The following is a 1012-nucleotide window of genomic DNA, read 5'->3' as shown; positions in this document are numbered from 1 at the left end:
GCCCCTCCTGCCTCAGCCCGCGGCCCAATCAGCGGGCGCCCCCCACCCGGCCCGCCCCCTCCCCCTCTGGTGACAGAAAGTCGGCCCAGCAGATGAGGAAGTGGCAGGCAGCCTGGCCCTGGGGACACCTCTCCGGCCCTGCTCCTTCCGAGCCCTCCACGACTGCCCGCCTGGCCCCCACTGGTGAGTCGGGACCTCCCAGGGCGGGCTCGCCACGTGCCCAGGCCCCTGCCCCGCTGGGCCGCCCGGCCTGCCCTGCCCTGCCCAGCCCAGGCTGTGGGCGAGGCCGTTCCTGGGGAGGGTGGGTGGGAGGTCCCAGCTCTCCGGGGCTGGGCCTCCCCAGCAGCCTCCCTCCCGCCAGGCCCCCATTTGCTTGAACCTGGGCCTTCCTCCACCACCTCCTTCTCTTGCCCCTCTCCCCCTCTTACTCCTTCCAACCCTTGGCGCCCTTGTGCACCGCCACCGCCCCCTTCCTTTGCCTGTCTGCCTTTCCCTTTCATCCATCTGAAAGGAAGGAAGGGCCAGACTGAGTTCCCCACTGGGGACACACCCAGATTCTGCTCAAACTTGGGGAGAGGTCCTTCCAGAAGCCTCGAGCCACCCCTGACCTCCAGGGTGCATGCGTGTGTAGGCTTGGGGGAGGTGAACTTGGGGATGGTGGCTGAGAGAGCCTGGGAGATAACAAGCTGGCAAGCTCACATGGGTCTGGGAAGAACTGTGTGTTAGATCACGTGCCTCTGGGTAGGCCCTACCCCAGAATAAGCAGCCAACAAAAGTCTGATTGTGAATGAATGAATGAATGAATGAAGAATGGTGACTGCCATCCGTGAAAAGAGAGCTGTGGGTGTGCCTGACCCAGGACAGGTATATGTCTGCACACGGTGTGGGTGATGTTGGGTTCATTCACCTGCAGGTGGGCTGTGTGAGTTTATGTATGTGACCACATTTCATCTGAGACTCAGACGTGTGAGGAAACCTGCGTTTGAGCACAAGCACTTGCACATGGTAATGC

The 1012-nt window shown here is 62.4% G+C and overlaps 1 protein-coding gene across 3 annotated transcripts in view; it reads left to right on the top strand.

Moving 5' to 3' along the window:
* The first annotated feature begins 26 nt into the window (after window positions 1–26).
* ELOVL1 (ELOVL fatty acid elongase 1) overlaps window positions 27–1012 on the top strand; it is a 4886-nt gene continuing 3900 nt past the window's right edge. For 2 of the 3 annotated variants that reach the window (XM_007468235.1, XM_007468234.1), the window contains exon 1: window positions 33–183. In XM_007468235.1, coding sequence (XP_007468297.1) covers window positions 93–183 — 91 coding nt within the window. In that variant the 5' untranslated portion in view covers window positions 33–92. Of the gene's footprint in view, window positions 184–1012 lie in introns of all 3 variants that reach the window. The other variant, XM_007468236.1, reaches the window with a different exon arrangement.

This window comes from Lipotes vexillifer, unplaced genomic scaffold (assembly GCF_000442215.2).
Source record: "Lipotes vexillifer unplaced genomic scaffold, Lipotes_vexillifer_v1.1 scaffold661, whole genome shotgun sequence".
In the NCBI taxonomy this organism is placed as follows: Eukaryota; Metazoa; Chordata; class Mammalia; order Artiodactyla; family Lipotidae; genus Lipotes; species Lipotes vexillifer.
Note: the sequence above shows the minus strand (reverse complement) of the source record. Positions and strands in the feature narration are given on the sequence as shown.